Source organism: Eriocheir sinensis, chromosome 19 (genome assembly GCF_024679095.1).
Source record: "Eriocheir sinensis breed Jianghai 21 chromosome 19, ASM2467909v1, whole genome shotgun sequence".
Lineage (NCBI taxonomy): Eukaryota > Metazoa > Arthropoda > Malacostraca > Decapoda > Varunidae > Eriocheir > Eriocheir sinensis.
Window position 1 is genome coordinate 17,029,153 of NC_066527.1, and position 22,331 is coordinate 17,051,483.

General features: G+C 48.0%; 4 protein-coding genes, 2 long non-coding RNA genes and 1 pseudogene across 8 annotated transcripts; 5 read left to right on the forward strand and 2 right to left on the reverse strand.

The window, feature by feature from the left end:
* The first annotated feature begins 30 nt into the window (after nt 1-30).
* LOC127000812 (uncharacterized) lies at nt 31-11,286 on the forward strand. 2 transcript variants are annotated; one of them, XM_050864873.1, is made up of 6 exons: nt 31-165; nt 290-655; nt 738-936; nt 1,114-1,186; nt 1,275-1,421; nt 11,261-11,286. In XM_050864873.1, exons 2-5 carry the CDS (start codon nt 290-292, stop codon nt 1,396-1,398), a joined length of 762 nt encoding a protein of 253 aa, XP_050720830.1. In that variant the 5' UTR covers nt 31-165; the 3' UTR covers nt 1,399-1,421; nt 11,261-11,286. The 2 variants fall into 2 exon arrangements, with proteins under 2 accessions (XP_050720830.1, XP_050720829.1); XM_050864872.1 differs by lacking the exon at nt 11,261-11,286 and having other exon boundaries at nt 1,275-1,450.
* On the reverse strand, nt 858-21,464 carry LOC127000825 (uncharacterized). Its single transcript, XR_007754541.1, has 2 exons — nt 21,372-21,464; nt 858-1,050 (listed from the first exon to the last, which is right to left on the reverse strand). It is a non-coding gene; the product is annotated as an uncharacterized LOC127000825 (long non-coding RNA).
* LOC127000817 (uncharacterized) lies at nt 5,290-6,430 on the forward strand (annotated as a pseudogene).
* LOC127000820 (uncharacterized) lies at nt 6,439-16,871 on the reverse strand. 2 transcript variants are annotated; one of them, XR_007754535.1, is made up of 2 exons: nt 16,517-16,871; nt 6,439-6,710 (listed from the first exon to the last, which is right to left on the reverse strand). It is a non-coding gene; the product is annotated as an uncharacterized LOC127000820 (long non-coding RNA). The 2 variants fall into 2 exon arrangements; XR_007754534.1 differs by lacking the exon at nt 6,439-6,710 and adding an exon at nt 11,295-11,566.
* LOC127000813 (uncharacterized) lies at nt 9,879-11,286 on the forward strand. The gene is made up of 5 exons (XM_050864874.1): nt 9,879-10,026; nt 10,152-10,514; nt 10,597-10,795; nt 10,950-11,022; nt 11,111-11,286. The coding sequence occupies exons 2-5, from the start codon at nt 10,152-10,154 to the stop codon at nt 11,232-11,234; spliced, it is 759 nt and encodes a 252-aa protein (XP_050720831.1). The 5' UTR covers nt 9,879-10,026; the 3' UTR covers nt 11,235-11,286.
* Nucleotides 14,828-16,234, forward strand: LOC127000818 (uncharacterized). Its single transcript, XM_050864881.1, has 5 exons — nt 14,828-14,975; nt 15,101-15,463; nt 15,546-15,744; nt 15,898-15,970; nt 16,059-16,234. Exons 2-5 carry the CDS (start codon nt 15,101-15,103, stop codon nt 16,180-16,182), a joined length of 759 nt encoding a protein of 252 aa, XP_050720838.1. The 5' UTR covers nt 14,828-14,975; the 3' UTR covers nt 16,183-16,234.
* LOC127000815 (uncharacterized) lies at nt 20,360-21,778 on the forward strand. Its single transcript, XM_050864876.1, has 5 exons — nt 20,360-20,510; nt 20,636-20,998; nt 21,081-21,279; nt 21,436-21,508; nt 21,597-21,778. The coding sequence occupies exons 2-5, from the start codon at nt 20,636-20,638 to the stop codon at nt 21,718-21,720; spliced, it is 759 nt and encodes a 252-aa protein (XP_050720833.1). The 5' UTR covers nt 20,360-20,510; the 3' UTR covers nt 21,721-21,778.
* Nucleotides 21,779-22,331: the final 553 nt, after the last annotated feature.

Consider the following 22,331-nt stretch of genomic DNA (forward strand, 5'->3'; position numbering starts at 1 on the left):
TCACTGACCAGGAGTCAGGTCGTGCGGGGATCCGGCTGAGGTGAACGGACCACCACACGACCCGCTGCTCGTGCCCACGGCGGCGGCGGCCGAGGCGAGGAGCAGCGGCGCGGGGCGGGGCTGAGCCAGAGTATCTGGAGTCTTCGACCTGAACACACGGACGAGGTGAGCGATGCTTGCGTGACAGGGGCGGTCAGGGTGCTGATTTTGAGCAGTTAATCTTTAGTTATTTTGCCGTGCCTATTTCGTCGTCTACCCTGCTGTAATTCTTAATGTTTGTCCGTTGTAGATGTGGTGCAGTATCTTGCTGGCGGCAGTGATGGTGGCGGCGGCGGGCGGCCAAAGTCGATTTAGTTATGACGGGACGCCCCTGGCTGACGACGTGGTAGTTGGGTCAGGACAGCGTCAGCAGTTCTTTGCGTCCCGACAGCCTCGGCCACAACAGCTGTTTGTACAGGAGCGGCCCCAGCAGGTCTTCGTCCAGCAGCAGCCTCAGCCACAGCAGGTGTTTGTACAGCCTGAGCCACAGCAGGTGTTTGTGCAGCCCCAGCCACGCCCAATGTTCCAGATGCTCCCCTCGTTCTCACCGCAGGCGGCGGTGATCCAGAGCGTCCAGCCGCAAGTGTCTTCCGCCTGTCCGGCCACTTACTCCCTGGTGAGTCACTCCCTCTAGACTCTTGTTGCACTAATACTCTTTACGATGCTTCAATCCCGCTGACCGCCGCTCCCGTCCCCAGGTCCACACCACCTACCAGGGCCGAGTCTACCACTTCTCCTGGTGCAACCTGCCCGGCCACGGTTTCTCCCAGTCCGCCGCCAGAGACTACTGCCGCGGCCTCGGCGAGGTAACAGTGATGAACCGACGCGGCAGCTTTGACCTATACAGCGTCGATCGCACTACTGATTTCGATTACTTCTTCGAGCTGCTCCTCCAGCGTGAGTTTACTTTACCGTGCATGTTCCCCTCGTTCATGGATCATTGATAGGCCTATAATACTTTAATATAAATATTCAAAGAAATGTAATATAAATATTCAAAGAAATGAGTACCTTATTATTGGTACTATAAATATTCAAGCTTAGTGTGATTTTCACTGAAACCTTTACTTGCAGACCAAATCCCCTCCGTCTGGACCAGGGACCTTGCCTCCACCGCGCCCTATGAAATCCGCGGCTCCATCACCAGGTGAGTTTCGGCTCTGCCATTCATAGCCACTCTCCCATTGCCGCCTTCCCCGCTGCACCCTCCTCGCTAACACTGTCTTCCTCACCAGGTCCGGGGACTCCACGGCCGGCCAAGACTGCCTCTCGCTGGAGGCTTCCACAGACGGCCTCTTCCTCCTCCAGGGCTCTTGCTCCGACCGGAAGGCCGCCGTCTGCGTGGCTCATTGGCAGTAGATAAGTTTGTCAATAACCTGCTTATCATTGTGTAAATAAATGTGCTCCTGTACTTCCTAGTTTGTTCTTTATCGTGACTTTGATCAGAAGTTAGTTTGAATCATTTGAGACTGGTTGAAAAAAAATAATTCTTAGGACAAGGAGACTTGCGTATGTCCCATTATATGATCCAGCATATTGTTGTCTCAAAGAATCTTAAGTTCAAAGCAATACCGCATGTATACTGTCATACGTAAGTGTTCTGCTGCCCAACAAACCCAGTCAAGGGGGAGCGTGGGGCCCTTCCTAATTAGGACGCCATTAGAAAGTCGTGGCAGGAATTGTTAGACCTGTTAACATTAATAAAATGCACAGACGCAACTTGGTTGCTGTTCCTTGAAAAATGGAGGTTGTTTAATAATCTCTGAATTGGTGGTTATTTGACAATGTTTTTTTTTACGTTGCTGCCTGTTGCGCCGGTAAGCATCTTACCGGTGGGGCTTGATGGTCGGCCCAAGGCTGCTTCCAGGTGGGGTCTGATGGTCGGCCTAGCCCGTTCTGGCGCAGGCGAGTGTTTATAGTGGCGCCATCTTGCATTGGCTCATGCTGCTCCCCGGAACTCTCTCTTGATTCGCTTGGACGGCTTCCTCCTAGAGTCCGGGTTGATGGGTGGTCTAAAGGACGGCATGTGGGTAGTTTTAAGCCACTCGGCGGTGACTGAAAAATCCGAGGTGGTAGCGTGGGGATTCGAACCCGCGTCGTCCATCACGCGGTGAATGTGGGCCCAGTATGCTACCAGTTCAGCCACCGCCTACCCAATTTACGTGGGTCGTAGACATTAAATGCTTTGTTTGAAGAGATGCGGCACTATTTGATATCCTTATTTAAAGTTGCGGCACTTTTTATTTGGTTTATATCATTGTTTGAACAGATGCGGCACCCTATATTTGGTTTATATCATTGTTTGAACAGATGCGGCACTCTATATTTGGTTTATATCATTGTTTGAACAGATGCGGCACTCTATATTTGGTTTATATCATTGTTTGAACAGATGCGGCACTCTATATTTGGTTTATATCATTGTTTGAACAGATGCGGCACTCTATATTTGGTTTATATCATTGTTTGAACAGATGCGGCACTCTATATTTGGTTTATATCAGTTTGAACAGATGCGGCACTCTATATTTGATTTATATCATTGTTTGAACAGATGCGGCACCCTATATTTGGTTTATATCAGTTTGAACAGATGCGGCACTCTATATTTGATTTATATCATTGTTTGAACAGATGCGGCACCCTATATTTGGTTTATATCATTGTTTGAACAGATGCGGCACTCTATATTTGGTTTATATCATTGTTTGAACAGATGCGTCACCCTATATTTGATTTATATCATTGTTTGAACAGATGCGTCACCCTATATTTGATTTATATCATTGTTTGAACAGATGCGTCACCCTATATTTGGTTTATATCATTGTTTGAACAGATGCGGCACTCTATATTTGATTTATATCATTGTTTGAACAGATGCGTCACCCTATATTTGGTTTATATCATTGTTTGAACAGATGCGTCACCCTATATTTGGTTTATATCATTGTTTGAACAGATGCGGCACTCTATATTTGATTTATATCATTGTTTGAACAGATGCGGCACTCTACATTTGGTTTATATTGTTTGAACAGATGCGTCACCCTATATTTGGTTTATATCATTGTTTGAACAGATGCGGCACTCTATATTTGGTTTATATCATTGTTTGAACAGATGCGGCACTCTATATTTGGTTTATATCATTGTTTGAACAGATGCGGCACTCTATATTTGGTTTATATCATTGTTTGAACAGATGCGGCACTCTATATTTGGTTTATATCGGACCGACGAGACACGTGATATGTCACTTTAAAAATTACCAAATTCATTTACGGTAGCGCAGGAAAAGCATTGTCAGATTAATACTGATGAGAAAGTAGCTTCGGCCATAAATCTTTTGCAAGTCGACGTGTTTCGCGGCTCATTGGACAGCGCAGGTTCTCCGACGACCTCCGACGGGGTATTTCAATATCGGGTAAAGGTTAAAAATACGAGTGAGGCACCAAGCAGCTGATCTCGCGCGGCGACGCGTTCAACCTTTACTGAACTTCACGAGTAAAATTATGGTGCTTACAGTGACACGAAGGGTCAGGGTACTGATACCCCTCACTTGACTCCCATTCCTGACGGCACCGGAGCTCGAAACGCCTCGCCCTTGTTCATCCTTTAATGGCTTGACGCTCCGAACCGCGACACCATTTGATTCAAAAGTTACGGCGTTTCTGTTTACGTGATGGCTTACTGCTCCGGAAATGTCATGAAAAGTTTTTATTTTACGTTCTGCTCATGGCTGGGAAGGGCGTTCTTGGTGAGGCCTGATGGTAGGCCCCAGATTGTTATGGGGCAGGCAAATATTTATAGTGGCGCCATTTTGCTTGGCTCATGCTGCCCCCCCGGAGCTCATCTTTGATTTCGTTTTACAGAGGGAATCCAGAGTCCGGGTTGATAGGTGGTCTTCAGGACAACATGTGGGTAGTTTCAGGCCACTCGACGGTTACTGAAAAATCCCAGCTTATGGCAGGGGGCGGGACGCGAACCCACGTCCTCCTGGATGCAGTACCCACACACTGACCACTCACCAACCACCTGGTGTAAAATGTTCCCCATCTGGCACCAGCCTACAGCCACCCCCATGTCTCCCCTCCCCTCTCTCCAGCCGACATCGTTGGGTACTCAGGACGGATCCCACCCATCCACACCCACAGACACACACGGCCCGGAAGCTCAGTGGATAGAGCGTCTGCCTCACAAGCAGAAGGACCGGAGTTCAATTCCCCGGCCGGGTGAAGATAAGTTGGGTTTATCTTCTTTCACGTGTAGCCCCTGTTCACCTAGCAGTGAGTAGGTACGCGACGTCAGGCAAGGAGTTGTTACCTCGTTGTCGCAGTGTGTTGTGTGTGAGTGGTCTCAGCCCTACCCAAAGATCGGTACTATGAGCTCTGTTCTCTTCCGTAAGGGAACGGCTGGCTGTCTCGAGAGACCCGCAGCAGACCAAGAGGTGAATTACACACACACACACACACACACAGACATAGACACACACGCACTTCGCTGTCTCTTCTTCGATGGCACTTTAATCATAATAATCGTCGTATTGAGGAGAGCTTTACGGAACAGGTTTAAAATAAAGTGAATAAATTATTTTTTGCAAAAATTGCTGATAAGTAAAAAGCGGTGTAGCAGTGTTATTTACTGACATACTCAAAGTATTTTCTTCTATTTACTATGTAGTTTTAGTAATCGTGTTATAGTTGTACAATCGTTGCTTAAACACAGTGTTAAAGCTGCCTTTGTTGTGCAACACTTTCTTCTCGTGCTGCCTATAGCGCCGCCAGGCTCTCCGGAGGGGCCTGATGGATTGTCCCAGCCCGATAGGGTCGCAGGCGAATTTCAGGTGGTTGCCGTGATACATGACTATGAGATGTTAATGGCTCCTAAGCATTCATGAGGCTGTTGGGTTGGGGGGGGACGGAAACACCTCACCAGGCAACAGCCAATCAGCAGCTTCTTCACTGACCAGGAGTCAGGTCGTGCGGGGATCCGGCTGAGGTGAACGGACCACCACACGACCCGCTGCTCGTGCCCACGGCGGCGGCGGCCGAGGCGAGGAGCAGCGGCGCGGGGCGGGGCTGTGCCAGAGTATCTGGAGATTTCGACCTGAACACACGGACGAGGTGAGCGATGCTTGCGTGACAGGGGCGGTCAGGGTGCTGATTTTGAGCAGTTAATCTTTAGTTATTTTGCCGTGCCTATTTCGTCGTCTACCCTGCTGTAATTCTTAATGTTTGTCCGTTGTAGATGTGGTGCAGTATCTTGCTGGCGGCAGTGATGGTGGCGGCGGCGGGCGGCCAAAGTCGATTTAGTTAAGACGGGACGCCCCTAGCTGACGACGTGGTCGTTGGGTCAGGACAGCGTCAGCAGTTCTTTGCGTCCCGACAGCCCCGGCCACAACAGCTGTTTGTACAGGAGCGGCCCCAGCAGGTCTTCGTCCAGCAGCAGCCTCAGCCACCGGGGTTTGTACAGCCTGAGCCACAGCAGGTGTTTGTGCAGCCCCAGCCACGCCCCATGTTCCAGATGCTCCCCTCGTTCTCACAGCAGGCGGCGGTGATCCAGAGCGTCCAGCCGCAAGTGTCTTCCGCCTGTCCGGCCACTTACTCCCTGGTGAGTCACTCCCTCTAGACTCGTGTTGAACTAATACTCTTGACGATGCTTCCCTCCCGCTGACCGCCGCTCCCGTCCCCAGGTCCACACCACCTACCAGGGCCGAGTCTACCACTTCTCCTGGTGCAACCTGCCCGGCCACGGTTTCTCCCAGTCCGCCGCCAGAGACTACTGCCGCGGCCTCGGCGAGGTAACAGTGATGAACCGACGCGGCAGCTTTGACCTATACAGCGTCGATCGCACTACTGATTTCGATTATTTCTTCGAGCTGCTCCTCCAGCGTGAGTTTACTCTACCGTGCATGTTCCCCTCGTTCATGGCTCATTGATAGGCCTATAATACTTTAATATAAATATTCAAAGAAATGAGTACCTTATTATTGGTACTATAAATATTCAAGCTTTTGATTTTCACTGACAAACCTTTACTTGCAGACCAAATCCCCTCCGTCTGGACCAGGGACCTTGCCTCCACCACGCCCTATGAAATCCGCGGCTCCATCACCAGGTGAGTTTCGGCTCTGCCATTCATAGCCACTCTCCCATCGCCGCCTTCCCCCTTTCCCGCTGCACCCTCCTCGCTAACACTGTCTTCCTCACCAGGTCCGGGGACTCCACGGCCGGCCAAGACTGCCTCTCGCTGGAGGCTTCCACAGACGGCCTCTTCCTCCTCCAGGACTCTTGCTCCGACCGGAAGGCCGCCGTCTGCGTGGCTCATTGGCAGTAGATGAGTTTGTCAATAACCTGCTTATCATTGTGTAAATAAATGTGCTCCTGTACTCCCTAGTTTCTTTATCGTGACTTTGATCAGAAGTTAGTTAGTATCATTTGAGACTGGTTGAAAAAAAAAAATTCTTAGGACAAAGACTTGCGTATGTCCCATTATATGATCCAGCAGATTATTGTCTCAAAGAATCTAAATGGCTTTAAAGTTTAAAGCAATACCGCATGTATACTGTAATACGTACGTGTTCTGCTGCCCAACAAACCCAGTCAAGGGGGAGCGTGGGGCCCTTCCTAATTATGACTCCATTAGAAGGTCGTGGCAGGAATTTAGACCTTATAATATTAATGCAAAGACACAACTTCGTTGCTGTTCCTTGAAAAGAGATTAAGCTTATCAAGATTCTGCTTATGTTCTCTGAATAGGTGGTTATTTGACGGACAATAATTTACGTGGGTCGTAGACATTAAATGCTTTGTTTGAAGAGGTGCGGCACTTTTTATTTGATTTATATCCTTGTTTCAACAGTTGCGGCACTCTATATTTGGTTTATATCAGTTTGAACAGTTGCGGCACTCTGTATTTGGTTTATATCAGTTTGAACAGTCGCGGCACTCTGTATTTGGTTTATATCAGTTTGAACAGTTGCGGCACTCTGTATTTGGTTTATATCAGTTTGAACAGTTGCGGCACTCTGTATTTGGTTTATATCAGTTTGAACAGTTGCGGCACTCTGTATTTGGTTTATATCAGTTTGAACAGTCGCGGCACTCTGTATTTGGTTTATATCAGTTTGAACAGATGCGGCAATCTATTTGGTTTATCAGTTTGAACAGTTGCGGCACTCTGTATTTGGTTTATATCAGTTTGAACAGTCGCGGCACTCTATATTTGGTTTATATCAGTTTGAACAGTTGCGGCACTCTTTATATGGTTTATATCAGTTTGAACAGATGCGGCACTCTATATTTGGTTTATATCAGTTTGAACAGATGCGGCAATCTATTTGGTTTATCAGTTTGAACAGTTGCGGCACTCTGTATTTGGTTTATATCAGTTTGAACAGATGCGGCACTCTATATTTGGTTTATATCAGTTTGAACAGATGCGGCACTCTATATTTGGTTTATATCAGTTTGAACAGATGCGGCACTCTATATTTGGTTTATCAGTTTGAACAGTTGCGGCACTCTGTATTTGGTTTATCAGTTTGAACAGTTGCGGCACTCTATATTTGGTTTATATCAGTTTGAACAGATGCGGCACTCTATATTTGGTTTATATCAGTTTGAACAGTTGCGGCACTCTATATTTGGTTTATCAGTTTGAACAGTTGCGGCACTCTATATTTGGTTTATATCAGTTTGAACAGTTGCGGCACTCTGTATTTGGTTTATATCAGTTTGAACAGTTGCGGCACTCTATATTTGGTTTATCAGTTTGAACAGTTGCGGCACTCTATATTTGGTTTATATCAGTTTGAACAGATGCGGCACTCTATATTTGGTTTATATCAGTTTGAACAGATGCGGCACTCTATATTTGGTTTATATCAGTTTGAACAGATGCGGCACTCTATATTTGGTTTATATCAGTTTGAACAGATGCGGCACTCTATATTTGGTTTATCAGTTTGAACAGTTGCGGCACTCTATATTTGGTTTATATCAGTTTGAACAGATGCGGCACTCTATATTTGGTTTATATCAGTTTGAACAGATGCGGCACTCTATATTTGGTTTATATCAGTTTCAACAGTTGCGGCACTCTATATTTGGTTTAGCATTGTTTGAACAGATGCGGCACTCTATATTTGGTTTATATCGGACCGACGAAACGTGAAGATGTCGCTTTAAAAATTACGAAATTCATTTACGGCAGCACAGGAAAAGCATTGCCAGATTGATACTTCGGCCATAAGTCTTTTGAAAGTCGTGTTTCGCGGCTCATTGGACAGCGCATGTTCTCCGACGACCTCCGACGGGTATTTCAATATCGGGTAAAAGTTAATAATGCGTGAGGCACCACTTAGCTGATCTCGCGCGGCGACGCGTTCAACCTTTACTGAACTTGAGTAAAATTATGGTGCTTAAAAGAACACGCAGGGTCATGGTACTGATACCCTTCACTTGATCCCGTTCCTGACGGCACCGGGGCTCGAACCGCCTCGCCCTGGTTCATATTCCTTTATGGCTTGATGCTCCGAACCGCGACACCATTTGATTCATAAGTTCCGACGTGTCTGTTTACGTGATGTCAACTGCTCCGGAAATGTCTGTTTTTTTACGTTCTGCTCATGGCTGGGGTAGGCATTCTTGGTGAGGCCTGATGGTCGGCCCAAGATTGTTTTGGCGCAATCAAATCTTTATAGTGGCGCCATTTTGCTTGGCTCATGCTGCCCCCCGGAGCTCATCTTTGATTCCGTTTTACAGAAGGATTCCAGAGTCCGGGTTGATAGGTGGTCTTCAGGACAACATGTGGGTAGTTTCAGGCCACTCGACGGTTACTGAAAAATCCCAGCTTATGGCAGGGGGCGGGACGCGAACCCGCGTCCTCCTGGATGCAGTACCCACACACTGACCACTCACCAACCACCTGGTGTAAAATGTTCCCCATCTGGCACCAGCCTACAGCCACCCACATGTCTTCCCTCCCCTCTCTCCAGCCGACATCGTTGGGTACTCAGGACCCACATCCACACACCCACACCCCCCCCCCCCCACACGCACCCCCACAGCCACCCCCCCCCCCACACCCCCACGCACCCCCACAGCCACCCACCCACCCACACGCACCCCCACAGCCACCCACCCACCCACACCCACACGCACCCCCACAGCCACCCACCCACCCACACCCACACGCACCCCCACAGCCACCCACCCACCCACACCCACACGCACCCCCACAGCCACCCACCCACCCACACCCACACGCACCCCCACAGACATCCACCCACCCACACCCACCCGCACCCCCCCAGCCACCCACCCACCCCCACCCACACGCACCCCCACAGACACCCACCCACCCACACACACACTTCGCTGTCTCTTCTTCGATGGCAATTTAATCATAATGACCCTCGTATCGAGGAGAGCTTTACGGAACTGGTTTAGTCAATAAATTATTTTTTTGCAAAAATTGCTGATAAGTAAAAAGCGGTGTAGCAGTGTTATTTACTGAAATACTCAATGTATTTTCTTCTATTTACAATGTAGTTTTAGAAATCGTGTTATAGTTGTACAATCGTTGCTTAAACACAATGTAAAAACATTGCCTTTGTTGTGCAACACTTTTTTTCTCGTGCTGCCTATAGCGCCGGGAGGCTCTCTCGAGGGGCTGATGGATTGTCCCAGCCCGTTGGCGTCGCAGGCTAATTTCAAGTGGTTGCCGTGATAGATGACTAAGCATTCATGAGGCTGTTGGGTTGGTTGGAAACGGAAACACCTCACCAGGCAACAACCAATCAGCAGCTTCTTCACTGACCCGGCCAGGAGTCAGGTCGTGCGGGGATCCGGCTGAAGTGAACGGACCACCACACGACCCGCTGCTCGTGCCCACGGCGGCGGCGGCCGAGGCGAGGAGCAGCGGCGCGGGGCGGGGCTGAGCCAGAGTATCTGGAGTCTTAGACCTGAACATACGGACGAGGTGAGCGATGCTTGCGTGACAGGGGCGGTCAGGGTGCTGGTTTTGTTGTGCAGTTAATTGTTTAATGATTTTGCCGTGCCTACTGTGGCGTCTACCCTGCTGCAGATTTTGTTTGTCCGTTGTAGATGTGGTGCAGTATCTTGCTGGCGGCAGTGATGGTGGCGGTGGCGGGCGGCCAGAGTCGATTTAGTTATGACGGGACGCCCCTGGCTGACGACGTGGTCGTTGGGTCAGGACAGCGTCAGCAGTTCTTTGCGTCCCGACAGCCCCGGCCACAACGGCCGTTTGTACAGGAGCGGCCCCAGCAGGTCTTCGTCCAGCAGCAGCCTCAGCCACCGGTGTTTGTGCAGCCTGAGCCACAGCAGGTGTTTGTGCAGCCCCAGCCACGCCCCATGTTCCAGATGCTCCCCTCGTTCTCACAGCAGGCGGCGGTGATCCAGAGCGTCCAGCCGCAAGTGTCTTCCGCCTGTCCGGCCACTTACTCCCTGGTGAGTCACTCCCTCTAGACTCGTGTTGAACTAATACTCTTGACGATGCTTCCCTCCCGCTGACCGCCGCTCCCGTCCCCAGGTCCACACCACCTACCAGGGCCGAGTCTACCACTTCTCCTGGTGCAACCTGCCCGGCCACGGTTTCTCCCAGTCCGCCGCCAGAGACTACTGCCGCGGCCTCGGCGAGGTAACAGTGATGAACCGACGCGGCAGCTTTGACCTATACAGCGTCGATCGCACTACTGATTTCGATTACTTCTTCGAGCTGCTCCTCCAGCGTGAGTTTACTCTACCGTGCATGTTCCCCTCGTTCATGGATCATTGATAGGCCTATAATACTTTAATATAAATATTCAGAGAAATGAGTACCTTATTATTGGTACTATAAATATTCAAGCTTAGTGTGATTTTCACTGAAACCTTTACTTGCAGACCAAATCCCCTCCGTCTGGACCAGGGACCTTGCCTCCACCGCGCCCTATGAAATCCGCGGCTCCATCACCAGGTGAGTTTCGGCTCTGCCATTCATAGCCACTCTCCCATCGCCGCCTTCCCCGCTGCACCCTCCTCGCTAACACTGTCTTCCTCACCAGGTCCGGGGACTCTACGGCTGGCCAAGACTGCCTCTCGCTGGAGGCTTCCACAGACGGCCTCTTCCTCCTCCAGGACTCTTGCTCCGACCGGAAGGCCGCCGTCTGCGTGGCTCATTGGCAGTAGATAAGTTTGTCAATAACTTGCTTATCATTGTGTAAATAAATGTGCTCCTGTACTCCCTAGTTTCTTTATCGTGAATTTGATCAGAAGTTAGTTTGAATCATTTGAGACTGGTTGAAAAAAAAAAATTCTTAGGACAAAGACTTGCGTATGTCCCATTATATGATCCAGCAGATTATTGTCTCGAAGAATCTAAATGGCTTTAAAGTTTAAAGCAATACCGCATGTATACTGTAATACGTACGTGTTCTGCTGCCCAACAAACCCAGTCAAGGGGGAGCGTGGGGCCCTTCCTAATTATGACTCCATTAAAAAGTCGTGGCAGGAATTTAGACCTTATAATATTAATGCAAAGACACAACTTCGATGCTGTTCCTTAAAAAGAGATTCTGCTTATAAAGATTCTGCTTATGTTCTCTGAATAGGTGGTTATTTGACGGACAATAATTTACGTGGGTCGTAGACATTAAATGCTTTGTTTGAAGAGGTGCGGCACTTTTTATTTGATTTATATCCTTGTTTCAACAGTTGCGGCACTCTATTTTTGGTTTATCAGTTTGAACAGTTGCGGCACTCTATATTTGGTTTATATCAGTTTGAACAGTTGCGGCACTCTATATTTGGTTTATATCAGTTTGAACAGTTGCGGCACTCTGTATTTGGTTTAGCATTGTTTGAGCAGATGCGGCACTCTATTTGGTTTATATCAGTTTGAACAGTTGCGGCACTCTGTATTTGGTTTAGCATTGTTTGAGCAGATGCGGCACTCTATTTGGTTTATATCAGTTTGAACAGATGCGGCACTCTATATTTGGTTTATATCAGTTTGAACAGTTGCGGCACTCTGTATTTGGTTTAGCATTGTTTGAGCAGATGCGGCACTCTATTTGGTTTATATCAGTTTGAACAGATGCGGCACTCTATATTTGGTTTATATCAGTTTGAACAGATGCGGCACTCTATATTTGGTTTATATCAGTTTGAACAGTTGCGGCACTCTATATTTGGTTTATATCAGTTTGAACAGATGCGGCACTCTATATTTGGTTTATATCAGTTTCAACAGTTGCGGCACTCTATATTTGGTTTATATCAGTTTGAACAGATGCGGCACTCTATATTTGGTTTATATCAGTTTGAACAGATGCGGCACTCTATATTTGGTTTATATCAGTTTGAACAGATGCGGCACTCTATATTTGGTTTATATCAGTTTGAACAGATGCGGCACTCTATATTTGGTTTATATCAGTTTGAACAGATGCGGCACTCTATATTTGGTTTATATCAGTTTGAACAGATGCGGCACTCTATATTTGGTTTATATCAGTTTGAACAGTTGCGGCACTCTATATTTGGTTTATATCAGTTTCAACAGTTGCGGCACTCTATATTTGGTTTATATCAGTTTGAACAGATGCGGCACTCTATATTTGGTTTATATCAGTTTGAACAGATGCGGCACTCTATATTTGGTTTATATCAGTTTGAACAGATGCGGCACTCTATATTTGGTTTATATCAGTTTCAACAGATGCGGCACTCTATATATGGTTTATATCAGTTTGAACAGTTGCGGCACTCTATATATGGTTTATATCAGTTTGAACAGATGCGGCACTCTATATTTGGTTTATCAGTTTGAACAGATGCGGCACTCTATATTTGGTTTATCAGTTTGAACAGATGCGGCACTCTATATTTGGTTTATATCAGTTTGAACAGATGCGGCACTCTATATTTGGTTTATATCAGTTTGAACAGATGCGGCACTCTATATTTGGTTTATATCAGTTTGAACAGTTGCGGCACTCTATATTTGGTTTATATCAGTTTGAACAGATGCGGCACTCTATATTTGGTTTATATCAGTTTGAACAGTTGCGGCACTCTATATTTGGTTTAACATTGTTTGAACAGATGCGGCACTCTATATTTGGTTTATATCAGTTTGAACAGTTGCGGCACTCTATATTTGGTTTAGCATTGTTTGAACAGATGCGGCACTCTATATTTGGTTTATATCAGTTTCAACAGTTGCGGCACTCTATATTTGGTTTAGCATTGTTTGAACAGATGCGGCACTCTATATTTGGTTTATATCGGACCGACGAGACGTGAAGATGTCGCTTTAAAAATTACGAAATTCATTTACGGTAGCACAGGAAAAGCATTGTCAGATTGATACTTCGGCCATAAGTCTTTTGAAAGTCGTGTTTCGCGGCTCATTGGACAGCGCATGTTCTCCGACGACCTCCGACGGGGTATTTCAATATCGGGTAAAAGTTAATAATGCGTGAGGCACCACTTAGCTGATCTCGCGCGGCGACGCGTTCAACCTTTACTGAACTTGAGTAAAATTATGGTGCTTAAAAGAACACGCAGGGTCATGGTACTGATACCCTTCACTTGATCCCGTTTCTGACGGCACCGGGGCTCGAACCGCCTCGCCCTGGTTCATATTCCTTTATGGCTTGATGCTCCGAACCGCGACACCATTTGATTCATAAGTTCCGACGTGTCTGTTTACGTGATGTCTACTGCTCCGGAAATGTCAGTGTTTTTTTACGTTCTGCTCATGGCTGAGGTAGGCATTCTTGGTGAGGCCTGATGGTCGGCCCAAGATTGTTTTGGCGCAATCAAATCTTTATAGTGGCGCCATTTTGCTTGGCTCATGCTGCCCCCCGGAGCTCATCTTTGATTCCGTTTTACAGAAGGATTCCAGAGTCCGGGTTGATAGGTGGTGTTCAGGACAACATGTGGGTAGTTTCAGGCCACTCGACGGTTACTGAAAAATCCCAGCTTATGGCAGGGGGCGGGACGCGAACCCGCGTCCTCCTGGATGCAGTACCCACACACTGACCACTCACCAACCACCTGGTGTAAAATGTTCCCCATCTGGCACCAGCCTACAGCCACCCCCATGTCTTCCCTACCCTCTCTCCAGCCGACATCGTTGGGTACTCAGGACCCACATCCACACACCCACACACACACACACCCACACGCACCCCCACAGCCGACCACCCACCCACACCCACACGCACCCCCACAGCCACCCACCCACCCACACCCACACGCACCCCCACAGACACCCACCCCCACAGCCACCCACCCACCCACACACACACTTCGCTGTCTCTTCTTCGATGGCAATTTAATCATAATGACCCTCGTATCGAGGAGAGCTTTACGGAACAGGTTTAAAATAGTCAATAAATTATTTTTTTGCAAAAATTGCTGATAAGTAAAAAGCGGTGTAGCAGTGTTATTTACTGAAATACTCAATGTATTTTCTTCTATTTACAATGTAGTTTTAGAAATCGTGTTATAGTTGTACAATCGTTGCTTAAACACAATGTAAAAACATTGCCTTTGTTGTGCAACACTTTTTTTCTCGTGCTGCCTATAGCGCCGGGAGGCTCTCTCGAGGGGCTGATGGATTGTCCCAGCCCGTTGGCGTCGCAGGCTAATTTCAAGTGGTTGCCGTGATAGATGACTAAGCATTCATGAGGCTGTTGGGTTGGTTGGAAACGGAAACACCTCACCAGGCAACAACCAATCAGCAGCTTCTTCACTGACCCGGCCAGGAGTCAGGTCGTGCGGGGATCCGGCTGAAGTGAACGGACCACCACACGACCCGCTGCTCGTGCCCACGGCGGCGGCGGCCGAGGCGAGGAGCAGCGGCGCGGGGCGGGGCTGAGCCAGAGTATCTGGAGTCTTAGACCTGAACATACGGACGAGGTGAGCGATGCTTGCGTGACAGGGGCGGTCAGGGTGCTGGTTTTGTTGTGCAGTTAATTGTTTAATGATTTTGCCGTGCCTACTGTGGCGTCTACCCTGCTGTAGATTTTGTTTGTCCGTTGTAGATGTGGTGCAGTATCTTGCTGGCGGCAGTGATGGTGGCGGTGGCGGGCGGCCAGAGTCGATTTAGTTATGACGGGACGCCCCTGGCTGACGACGTGGTCGTTGGGTCAGGACAGCGTCAGCAGTTCTTTGCGTCCCGACAGCCCGGGCCACAACGGCCGTTTGTACAGGAGCGGCCCCAGCAGGTCTTCGTCCAGCAGCAGCCTCAGCCACCGGTGTTTGTGCAGCCTGAGCCACAGCAGGTGTTTGTGCAGCCCCAGCCACGCCCCATGTTCCAGATGCTCCCCTCGTTCTCGCAGCAGGCGGCGGTGATCCAGAGCGTCCAGCCGCAAGTGTCTTCCGCCTGTCCGGCCACTTACTCCCTGGTGAGTCACTCCCTCTAGACTCGTGTTGAACTAATACTCTTGACGATGCTTCCCTCCCGCTGACCGCCGCTCCCGTCCCCAGGTCCACACCACCTACCAGGGCCGAGTCTACCACTTCTCCTGGTGCAACCTGCCCGGCCACGGTTTCTCCCAGTCCGCCGCCAGAGACTACTGCCGCGGCCTCGGCGAGGTAACAGTGATGAACCGACGCGGCAGCTTTGACCTATACAGCGTCGATCGCACTACTGATTTCGATTACTTCTTCGAGCTGCTCCTCCAGCGTGAGTTTACTCTACCGTGCATGTTCCCCTCGTTCATGGCTCATTGATAGGCCTATAATACTTTAATATAAATATTCTAAGAAATGAGTACCTTATTATTGGTACTATAAATATTCAAGCTTGTGTGATTTTCACTGAAACCTTTACTTGCAGACCAAATCCCCTCCGTCTGGACCAGGGACCTTGCCTCCACCGCGCCCTATGAAATCCGCGGCTCCATCACCAGGTGAGTTTCGGCTCTGCCATTCATAGCCACTCTCCCATCGCCGCCTTCCCCGCTGCACCCTCCTCGCTAACACTGTCTTCCTCACCAGGTCCGGGGACTCTACGGCTGGCCAAGACTGCCTCTCGCTGGAGGCTTCCACAGACGGCCTCTTCCTCCTCCAGGACTCTTGCTCCGACCGGAAGGCCGCCGTCTGCGTGGCTCATTGGCAGTAGATAAGTTTGTCAATAACCTGCTTATCATTGTGTAAATAAATGTGCTTCTGTACTCCCTAGTTTCTTTATCGTGACTTTGATCAGAAGTTAGTTAGTATCATTTGAGACTGGTTGAAAAAAAAAAATTCTTAGGACAAAGACTTGCGTATGTCCCATTATATGATCCAGCATATTATTGTCTCAAAGAATCTAAATGGCTTTAAAGTTTAAAGCAATACCGCATGTATACTGTGTAATACGTACGTGTTCTGCTGCCCAACAAACCCAGTCAAGGGGGAGCGTGGGGCCCTTCCTAATTATGACTCCATTAGAAAGTCGTGGCAGGAATTTAGACCTTATAATATTAATGCAAAGACACAACTTCGTTGCTGTTCCTTAAAAAGAGATTCTGCTTATCAAGATTCTGCTTATGTTCTCTGAATAGGTGGTTATTTGACGGACAATAATTTACGTGGGTCGTAGACATTAAATGCTTTGTTTGAAGAGGTGCGGCACTTTTTATTTGATTTATATCCTTGTTTCAACAGTTGCGGCACTCTATATTTGGTTTATATCAGTTTGAACAGTTGCGGCACTCTATATTTGGTTTATATCAGTTTCAACAGTTGCGGCACTCTATATTTGGTTTATATCAGTTTGAACAGTTGCGGCACTCTGTATTTGGTTTATATCAGTTTGAACAGTTGCGGCACTCTGTATTTGGTTTATATCAGTTTGAACAGTTGCGGCACTCTATATTTGGTTTATCAGTTTGAACAGTTGCGGCACTCTGTATTTGGTTTATATCAGTTTGAACAGATGCGGCACTCTATATTTGGTTTATCAGTTTGAACAGATGCGGCACTCTATATTTGGTTTATATCAGTTTGAACAGATGCGGCACTCTATATTTGGTTTATATCAGTTTGAACAGATGCGGCACTCTATATTTGGTTTATATCAGTTTGAACAGATGCGGCACTCTATATTTGGTTTATATCAGTTTGAACAGATGCGGCACTCTATATTTGGTTTATCAGTTTGAACAGTTGCGGCACTCTGTATTTGGTTTATATCAGTTTGAACAGTTGCGGCACTCTATATTTGGTTTATATCAGTTTGAACAGATGCGGCACTCTATATTTGGTTTATCAGTTTGAACAGTTGCGGCACTCTGTATTTGGTTTATATCAGTTTGAACAGTTGCGGCACTCTATATTTGGTTTATATCAGTTTGAACAGATGCGGCACTCTATATTTGGTTTATATCAGTTTGAACAGATGCGGCACTCTATATTTGGTTTATATCAGTTTGAACAGATGCGGCACTCTATATATGGTTTATATCAGTTTCAACAGTTGCGGCACTCTATATTTGGTTTATATCAGTTTGAACAGATGCGGCACTCTATATATGGTTTATATCAGTTTGAACAGATGCGGCACTCTATATTTGGTTTATCAGTTTGAACAGATGCGGCACTCTATATATGGTTTATATCAGTTTCAACAGTTGCGGCACTCTATATTTGGTTTATATCAGTTTGAACAGATGCGGCACTCTATATTTGGTTTATCAGTTTGAACAGATGCGGCACTCTATATTTGGTTTATCAGTTTGAACAGTTGCGGCACTCTATATTTGGTTTATATCAGTTTGAACAGATGCGGCACTCTATATTTGGTTTATATCAGTTTGAACAGTTGCGGCACTCTATATTTGGTTTATATCAGTTTGAACAGATGCGGCACTCTATATTTGGTTTATATCAGTTTGAACAGTTGCGGCACTCTATATTTGGTTTATATCAGTTTGAACAGATGCGGCACTCTATATTTGGTTTATATCAGTTTGAACAGATGCGGCACTCTATATTTGGTTTATATCAGTTTGAACAGATGCGGCACTCTATATTTGGTTTATATCAGTTTGAACAGATGCGGCACTCTATATTTGGTTTATATCAGTTTGAACAGATGCGGCACTCTATATTTGGTTTATATCAGTTTGAACAGATGCGGCACTCTATATTTGGTTTATATCAGTTTGAACAGTTGCGGCACTCTATATTTGGTTTATATCAGTTTGAACAGTTGCGGCACTCTATATTTGGTTTATATCAGTTTGAACAGTTGCGGCACTCTATATTTGGTTTATATCAGTTTGAACAGATGCGGCACTCTATATTTGGTTTATATCAGTTTGAACAGATGCGGCACTCTATATTTGGTTTATATCAGTTTGAACAGATGCGGCACTCTATATTTGGTTTATATCAGTTTGAACAGTTGCGGCACTCTATATTTGGTTTATATCAGTTTGAACAGATGCGGCACTCTATATTTGGTTTATATCAGTTTGAACAGTTGCGGCACTCTATATTTGGTTTATATCAGTTTGAACAGATGCGGCACTCTATATTTGGTTTATATCAGTTTGAACAGATGCGGCACTCTATATTTGGTTTATATCAGTTTGAACAGTTGCGGCACTCTATATTTGGTTTAGCATTGTTTGAACAGATGCGGCACTCTATATTTGGTTTATATCGGACCGACGAAACGTGAAGATGTCGCTTTAAAAATTACGAAATTCATTTACGGCAGCACAGGAAAAGCATTGCCAGATTGATACTTCGGCCATAAGTCTTTTGAAAGTCGTGTTTCGCGGCTCATTGGACAGCGCATGTTCTCCGACGACCTTCGACGGGGTATTTCAATATCGGGTAAAAGTTAATAATGCGTGAGGCACCAATTAGCTGATCTCGCGCGGCGACGCGTTCAACCTTTACTGAACTTGAGTAAAATTATGGTGCTTAAAAGAACACGCAGGGTCATGGTACTGATACCCTTCACTTGATCCCGTTCCTGACGGCACCGGGGCTCGAACCGCCTCGCCCTGGTTCATATTCCTTTATGGCTTGATGCTCCGAACCGCGACACCATTTGATTCATAAGTTCCGACGTGTCTGTTTACGTGATGTCTACTGCTCCGGAAATGTCAGTGTTTTTTTACGTTCTGCTCATGGCTGGGGTAGGCATTCTTGGTGAGGCCTGATGGTCGGCCCAAGATTGTTTTGGCGCAATCAAATCTTTATAGTGGCGCCATTTTGCTTGGCTCATGCTGCCCCCCGGAGCTCATCTTTGATTCCGTTTTACAGAAGGATTCCAGAGTCCGGGTTGATAGGTGGTCTTCAGGACAACATGTGGGTAGTTTCAGGCCACTCGACGGTTACTGAAAAATCCCAGCTTATGGCAGGGGGCGGGACGCGAACCCGCGTCCTCCTGGATGCAGTACCCACACACTGACCACTCACCAACCACCTGGTGTAAAATGTTCCCCATCTGGCACCAGCCTACAGCCACCCCAATGTCTTCCCTCCCCTCTCTCCAGCCGACATCGTTGGGTACTCAGGACCCACATCCACACACCCACACACACACACACCCACACGCACCCCCACAGCCACCCACCCACCCACACCCACACGCACCCCCACAGCCACCCACCCACCCACACCCACACGCACCCCCACAGACACCCACCCACCCACACCCACACGCACCCCCACAGCCACCCACACACACCCACACCCCCCCACCCACCCCCACACACACGCACCCCCACAGACACCCACCAACCCACACCCACACGCACCCCCACAGCCACCCACCCACCCACACGCACCCCCACAGACACCCACCCCCACAGCCACCCACCCACCCACACACACACTTCGCTGTCTCTTCTTCGATGGCAATTTAATCATAATGACCCTCGTATCGAGGAGAGCTTTACGGAACAGGTTTAAAATAGTCAATAAATTATTTTTTTGCAAAAATTGCTGATAAGTAAAAAGCGGTGTAGCAGTGTTATTTACTGAAATACTCAATGTATTTTCTTCTATTTACAATGTAGTTTTAGAAATCGTGTTATAGTTGTACAATCGTTGCTTAAACACAATGTAAAAACATTGCCTTTGTTGTGCAACACTTTTTTTCTCGTGCTGCCTATAGCGCCGGGAGGCTCTCTCGAGGGGCTGATGGATTGTCCCAGCCCGTTGGCGTCGCAGGCTAATTTCAAGTGGTTGCCGTGATAGATGACTAAGCATTCATGAGGCTGTTGGGTTGGTTGGAAACGGAAACACCTCACCAGGCAACAACCAATCAGCAGCTTCTTCACTGACCCGGCCAGGAGTCAGGTCGTGCGGGGATCCGGCTGAAGTGAACGGACCACCACACGACCCGCTGCTCGTGCCCACGGCGGCGGCGGCCGAGGCGAGGAGCAGCGGCGCGGGGCGGGGCTGAGCCAGAGTATCTGGAGTCTTAGACCTGAACATACGGACGAGGTGAGCGATGCTTGCGTGACAGGGGCGGTCAGGGTGCTGGTTTTGTTGTGCAGTTAATTGTTTAATGATTTTGCCGTGCCTACTGTGGCGTCTACCCTGCTGCAGATTTTGTTTGTCCGTTGTAGATGTGGTGCAGTATCTTGCTGGCGGCAGTGATGGTGGCGGTGGCGGGCGGCCAGAGTCGATTTAGTTATGACGGGACGCCCCTGGCTGACGACGTGGTCGTTGGGTCAGGACAGCGTCAGCAGTTCTTTGCGTCCCGACAGCCCCGGCCACAACGGCCGTTTGTACAGGAGCGGCCCCAGCAGGTCTTCGTCCAGCAGCAGCCTCAGCCACCGGTGTTTGTGCAGCCTGAGCCACAGCAGGTGTTTGTGCAGCCCCAGCCACGCCCCATGTTCCAGATGCTCCCCTCGTTCTCACAGCAGGCGGCGGTGATCCAGAGCGTCCAGCCGCAAGTGTCTTCCGCCTGTCCGGCCACTTACTCCCTGGTGAGTCACTCCCTCTAGACTCGTGTTGCACTAATACTCTTGACGATGCTTCCCTCCCGCTGACCGCCGCTCCCGTCCCCAGGTCCACACCACCTACCAGGGCCGAGTCTACCACTTCTCCTGGTGCAACCTGCCCGGCCACGGTTTCTCCCAGTCCGCCGCCAGAGACTACTGCCGTGGCCTCGGCGAGGTAACAGTGATGAACCGACGCGGCAGCTTTGACCTATACAGCGTCGATCGCACTACTGATTTCGATTACTTCTTCGAGCTGCTCCTCCAGCGTGAGTTTACTCTACCGTGCATGTTCCCCTCGTTCATGGATCATTGATAGGCCTATTAATACTTTAATATAAATATTCAAAGAAACGAGTACCTTATTATTGGTACTATAAATATTCAAGCTTGTGTGATTTTCACTGGCAAACCTTTACTTGCAGACCAAATCCCCTCCGTCTGGACCAGGGACCTTGCCTCCACAGCGCCCTATGAAATTCGCGGCTCCATCACCAGGTGAGTTTCGGCTCTGCCATTCATAGCCACTCTCCCATTGCCGCCTTCCCCGCTGCACCCTCCTCGCTAACACTGTCTTCCTCACCAGGTCCGGGGACTCGACGGCTGGCCAAGACTGCCTCTCGCTGGAGGCTTCCACAGACGGCCTCTTCCTCCTCCAGGGCTCTTGCTCCGACCGGAAGGCCGCCGTCTGCGTGGCTCATTGGGAATAGCAGATAAAAGATTTATCAAGAAACTGCTTATCATTGTGTAAATAAATGTGATCATGTACTCCCTTGTTTTTTATCGTGACTTTGATCAAAAGTTAGTTTGAATCATTTGAGACTGGTTGAAAAAAAAGATTTTCTTATCTTAGGAGGATGAGACTTGCGTATGTCCCATTATATTATCCAGCATATTGTCTCAAAATTAATCTAAATGGTTTTAAAGTTCAAAGCAATACCGCATGTATACTGTAATACGTACGTGTTATGCTGCCCAACAAACCCAGTCAAGGGGGGGCGTGGGCCCTTCCTAATTAGGACGCCATGTTCTGCTGCCCAACAAACCCAGTCGAGGGGGGGCGTGGGCCCTTCCTAATTAGGACTCCATTAGAAAGTCATGAAAGGAATTGTTAGACCTAATAGCATTAATGCGCAGACACAACTTGGTTGCTGTTCCTTGAAAAATGGAGATTCTGCTTATCAATAATTCTCTGAATTGGTGGTAGACTTTTTTTTTTTTTTTTTTACGTTGCTGCCTGTTGCGCTGGTAGGCATCTTTCCGGTGGGGCCTGATGGTCGGCCCAAGGCTTCTTCCAGGTTGGGTCTGATGGTCGGCCCAG

Excerpts from the sequence above, each read along its gene's own strand:
- LOC127000812 (XM_050864873.1), top strand. The coding sequence starts at position 290 with ATGTGGTGCAGTATCTTGCTGGCGGCAGTGATGGTGGCGGCGGCGGGC. Across the intron at positions 656-737 it reads GTCCGGCCACTTACTCCCTG|GTCCACACCACCTACCAGGG; the intron begins GTGAGTCACTCC and ends TCCCGTCCCCAG. Across the intron at positions 937-1,113 it reads CTTCGAGCTGCTCCTCCAGC|ACCAAATCCCCTCCGTCTGG; the intron begins GTGAGTTTACTT and ends CTTTACTTGCAG.
- LOC127000813 (XM_050864874.1), top strand. The coding sequence starts at position 10,152 with ATGTGGTGCAGTATCTTGCTGGCGGCAGTGATGGTGGCGGTGGCGGGC. Across the intron at positions 10,796-10,949 it reads CTTCGAGCTGCTCCTCCAGC|ACCAAATCCCCTCCGTCTGG; the intron begins GTGAGTTTACTC and ends CTTTACTTGCAG. Across the intron at positions 11,023-11,110 it reads ATCCGCGGCTCCATCACCAG|GTCCGGGGACTCTACGGCTG; the intron begins GTGAGTTTCGGC and ends CTTCCTCACCAG.
- LOC127000818 (XM_050864881.1), top strand. The coding sequence starts at position 15,101 with ATGTGGTGCAGTATCTTGCTGGCGGCAGTGATGGTGGCGGTGGCGGGC. Across the intron at positions 15,464-15,545 it reads GTCCGGCCACTTACTCCCTG|GTCCACACCACCTACCAGGG; the intron begins GTGAGTCACTCC and ends TCCCGTCCCCAG. Across the intron at positions 15,745-15,897 it reads CTTCGAGCTGCTCCTCCAGC|ACCAAATCCCCTCCGTCTGG; the intron begins GTGAGTTTACTC and ends CTTTACTTGCAG.
- LOC127000815 (XM_050864876.1), top strand. The coding sequence starts at position 20,636 with ATGTGGTGCAGTATCTTGCTGGCGGCAGTGATGGTGGCGGTGGCGGGC. Across the intron at positions 20,999-21,080 it reads GTCCGGCCACTTACTCCCTG|GTCCACACCACCTACCAGGG; the intron begins GTGAGTCACTCC and ends TCCCGTCCCCAG. Across the intron at positions 21,509-21,596 it reads ATTCGCGGCTCCATCACCAG|GTCCGGGGACTCGACGGCTG; the intron begins GTGAGTTTCGGC and ends CTTCCTCACCAG.